This window comes from Bactrocera latifrons, unplaced genomic scaffold (assembly GCF_001853355.1).
Source record: "Bactrocera latifrons isolate USDA-ARS-PBARC rearing strain unplaced genomic scaffold, ASM185335v1 scaffold_408, whole genome shotgun sequence".
In the NCBI taxonomy this organism is placed as follows: domain Eukaryota; kingdom Metazoa; phylum Arthropoda; class Insecta; order Diptera; family Tephritidae; genus Bactrocera; species Bactrocera latifrons.
This window is the reverse complement of record NW_017537055.1, coordinates 231,877-236,638: the sequence shown is the minus strand read 5'-3', so window position 1 is coordinate 236,638 and position 4,762 is coordinate 231,877. Positions and strand designations below refer to the sequence as shown.

At 36.7% G+C, this 4,762-nt stretch overlaps 1 protein-coding gene across 1 annotated transcript; it reads left to right on the top strand.

Moving 5' to 3' along the window:
• Positions 1-18: 18 nt before the first annotated feature.
• Positions 19-635, top strand: LOC108972554 (piggyBac transposable element-derived protein 3-like). Its single transcript, XM_018939183.1, has 2 exons — positions 19-80; positions 210-635. The coding sequence occupies exons 1-2, from the start codon at positions 56-58 to the stop codon at positions 500-502; spliced, it is 318 nt and encodes a 105-aa protein (XP_018794728.1). The 5' UTR covers positions 19-55; the 3' UTR covers positions 503-635.
• Positions 636-4,762: the final 4,127 nt, after the last annotated feature.

The following is a 4,762-nucleotide window of genomic DNA, read 5'->3' as shown; positions in this document are numbered from 1 at the left end:
AAACCCCAGAAATTTTGAATACAGCCGAACGCCAATTAACATCGAAGCTTTCAAAATGGAAGAAATTTTTTCTGAAATTGGTAAGCAATTGATTAACTATTTCTAACTATTTAGTTTAAATTGCCATTTCTATATGTACATATATGCATAAATTTATATATACTTATATACGTATACGAGTATTTATTCATGCCTAACCTTTTTTGCAGGCTCTAAATCTCCGTATGATATTTTATCGTTGTATTTTGATAAATTAATAATTGCAGAGATAACGCATTTCACAAACGAATATGCGAATCAACACAATGCTGCCATTTACGTCACGCCAGTGGAAATACGTAGGTTCATTGGTATTTCGTACATTTCGGGGTATTACACCTTGCCTCATATTGACCACTATTGGTGTGTTCGGCCCGACATGGGAATTCCAATTGTAAAACGAGCGTTGAGTCGTAATCGGTTTAAAATAATAAAACGGTTCTTACATCTTAACGGTTTCTGATAACACCGTTTAAATACAGTATATCGTTTTGCCAACGTTCGCCCGCTTATTGATGCTCTCAATAAAAAATGAATGCAGTTCGGAGTTTTTAGCCATATTCTTTCCGTAGACGAACAGATGAATCCATATTTTGGTCGACACTCATGCAAAATGTTTATCAAAGGAAAACCGATTCGTTTTGGATTTAAGTCGTGGTGCTTATATTCAGAAAGTGGATATTGATTTTCTAGTATACTATATGGGGGTGCAGCAACCCCTCACGATAAGAATATCGGTCTAGGAGCACAAACTGCTTAAGATTTGCTTGCTAACGTAACTGACCCCGACTGCCATATTATTTTCTTTGAACATTTTTTTTTATCCTATCATCTTAATATATAAGCGTTATAATTATAATTATAGCGTTAATTTTTTGCAACCGGTACTATACGTGAAAATAGGATGGCAAAATCGCCCTTGAGGAATTTAAAAAAAGAGAAACGCGGGGCATTTGACCAGCTACTCGATGGTCAATAAGAAATATTGACTGTACGGTGGAACGATAACGCTGTCGTCAATGTTATTACTAATAACTCCACAGCCGAACCAATGGTATGTATATGCTAAAAGATATTGTCGGAAGCAAAAGAAAACTATCACCATTCGACAACCCAAAGTAATACAAGAATATAATCACGGTATGGGTGGAGTGGATCTTCATGACAATGCTGTGGCCAACTATAGGATATGTTTACAAGGAAAAAAATGGTTTTGGAAAATATGGATTAATGCTCTTGGTAACGCAATGGTCAATGCATGGAAGTTGCATTGTATGTTAGCAAAATTTCAAAAGACGAAACCACTTTCACAAATTGATTTTCGATCTGAAGTCACAAACCATTTGTTGACTTACGACAATAAGGAAGATTACGAGAATGGAAATGAAGATCAGGACTCTGGACATCCATCGAACCTCTCTCGGATCAACCAAAAGGTACACGCCGTCATGAGAAGTCTTGCAAATAAATATCGGCGCTGTAAGTTATGCAAGAAACATATTTATTTTTACTTGCAAAAAGTGTAACGTTTATTTACATACTAAATGTTTTGATGAATATCATCAAAATTTTTAGATTTACGTCGGTACAATATACATGTATCATATAAAAAAATACATATCTTTTAAATAAAAGCAAATAATTTCAACTAAAATCATTAAATTTTTCTTAAAGAAAATAAAACAAAAAAATATATATTTTTTCATACTTGACGGTTTTTGGCCAGCGGTCGATTTTTCGACCAGTTCATATCAAGAAAACGGTTGGTAAAAACAATTTTTTTTTTTTTATTATTCTTGAATATGGGTTAAGAGTTTTTTCTCAACTTTCGCCAGTGATCCGTTTGCGAGAACAGTGCTCTATTCGGAAATATATTTATATTATACGAGTACATTACCAACCAGTAAATTGACACCCACGTGCGTTCTTAACTAATGCCTTCGGACGAATTTACACAATCCACCCGAAAAACAACGGCATTGCCGAAAACGTTTTACATCGTCTTCGCAAATAATTGGAAATGGGTCAGTTCCGGTTGATACTCCCGGCTATTCGATATCAATTCCGTCCGCCGTTTATCAATTCACGAAAGATGAACTCATCACGAATTTTCGGACATTGGCCAAATTATCGTAACTACGATTCCATAAGTGCACGCGCAATATTAGCTACCAATTATGACGATGTTCTTTGGAGAGGCTTGGTATGCGAACGCATCATTTGCGTCTCAAAGTTGGATCTGTCGTTATTATGTTTCGAAATCTGCGCTATCGAATACAAGGGGACAGAATGCTTGATTCTACGAATTCCTTTGAGTTATAACGATTTGCCATTTCTGTTCAAACGTATTTCGTTCCCAGTGAAAATTGCATATAAGATGACTATCAACAGGACACAAGGATAATGACATAGTGTGTGGCATAAATTTTGAAACCATCTTTTCAGTACACCGGAACAGAAACGAAAACATTTTGTTTATAAAGCTGCGTTACATTGAAAAAAAAAATTAAAATTGTTAATTTAGCTTTCTTTTTATTTCAAACACACATAATTTCTAGCAGGACAACGGCTGCGGGGTCAGCTAGTATACTACATGCATATATATGTGTGTGTGTCTATATGCATAGTCTGGATGGTGTGTCTAGTGGGAAAATTTTCCTTAAATCTGGGTCAGCTTAAGTGAACGCAGAAAAAAATTTAATAATCAATTGGAGGTCACTGCTGCGTCGTCAGCGTTAGGTCTCTTGTCCAGATTATACCCTACTTAACACACACCACACACAATAGCTAAAGGCCTGCTATGCGCCTTCAAGGGAGTTTGCAAGCATAAAAACACGAAAGTAAGTTGCATCGAAGCTAAATATAATATCCTACACTGGTGTATTTTTTATGGCATAATACGTTCAAAAAAGATATTATATTATATTTTTATGCCAGCTATGAGCTGTAGTGTACGATCTGAACAATGTAACCGTAGATTGTAGCGCCGCCTTTTAACAAAAAGCTCTGCGAAATTTCGTAAAGATAAAGTATTTGATTTCGATCAATCAGTTTGTATGGTAGCCATATTATAATATATAGAAGTTCGATCAGAACAATTTGTTTAGTAATTATAGAACTCTGTTATACAATGGTTCATGTAAAATTTCGCCAAGATATCTTGCCAAACAAAAGAGTTTTCCGTACAACAACTTCGTTTTGGTCCACCAATTTTTCCTGATATGGGCGCTTCCGACAAATGAGCAGCTTATTGAATCTACGAAGTTTCTTTCTGTGTATAACAAACTTTCTCGCGAATTTAATTTAACCTATTCAAATTGGCTTAACTCAATTCGTGCAAGCAAATCCTTATATTTTTTGGTACTACGCAAATTGTGGCAGTCGCAAGGACAACAGAATGCAAGCAATGCATGGAGGAGAAAGGTAAGACACACATACATCATACACCAATATAAATTTGCTAAATAAATTTGTGTGTGAATTTTTATGTCCCACATTTGGTGTGAATGAGGCAGTTGGGCTTTCTTTGGAGAGGTCGCGTGCTTACATAAAGAAGTGATAAAGAAGTGTTTATGGGTGTACATGTATGCGGATAGCCTTGTGTGTTTTTTTTTTTTTTTTTTTTTTTTTTTTTTTTTTTTTTTTTTTTTTTTTTTTTTTGTTTGAGGGGTTCGTGAGGGGTTTGTGAGGGGGAATCTTATATAGATACTGCTACTTGGCTGTAGTAAAATACACGTCTCGTAGTGCCTTGTCTTTCTACTCTACGCCCTGCCGCAGTTAGTTTATGGCTTGCGCTTTTACTTTTATCATCTACTCGCTTAAGTTCAAGAGCATATGTCTTATATATTAATGCTAGTCCCCATACAGGCGCCGCATGCATTACAATTGACTGGCTGACCTTGGTTAGAAGAGCTCTCCTGCTTCTTGATAAGGCCATGTTTACACGCGCCGCTTGTTTCACATGCTTTTTTAACATGCATTTGTAGGTGAGCCTCGCATCAATCGTTACACCAAGATATTTCACAGCGGATTGTGTTGTAATGTTGTGCCCGTCTATGTTAAGCGAAATGGTTTCCATTTTTTTCTGCTAGTTATAAGTACTGCTTCACTGCTTTATCTTCAGTACAATATCACTACAAATACTTTGTATTTGGTGGAGATCCTTAGCTACTATTGTCACAGCAATATCATCTGCGTATCCTATTATTTCCACTTCTTTTGGTAGAGAGAGGCGCAATATTCCATCATATAGTGTATTCCAAAGGAGTGGGCCGAGCAGAGATCCTTGTGACACACCACCCACACTAATGCACGCATATACATCCACCTGTATCCTGCAATAGCTTTTTCTGCTATACATGAAACTTTCTTGAAAGCATCAAGAGTTGAACGCTTTCTACGAAAGCCATATTGGATATCATAGAGACCACCATCTCCTTCTAAGTGATTTTCTAGACGCGTACAGATTATCCGTTCCAGGATTTTGCCCATCGTATCGATCATACAGAGCGGTCGATAGGAGCTTGGTTCTCCTGCCGGCTTGTTTGGCTTCTGTAGGAGTACCAGCCGTTGTACTTTCCAAATTTTTGGAAACACGCCTTCGCGAAGGCAACGTGTGTACATATCCGAAAATGGCTGTGGATGATAGCTGATCGCAATTTTAAGAGCATTATTCGGAATACCATCTATTCCTGGTGCTTTGCTGTTTTCAAAGCGCTCAGCA

What these genes read in the sequence shown, in the direction of transcription:
- LOC108972554 (XM_018939183.1), top strand. Translation starts at nt 56, where the DNA reads ATGGAAGAAATTTTTTCTGAAATTG. An exon ending in AGAAATTTTTTCTGAAATTG is followed by an intron (nt 81 to 209) that starts GTAAGCAATTGA and finishes CCTTTTTTGCAG; the next exon opens with GCTCTAAATCTCCGTATGAT.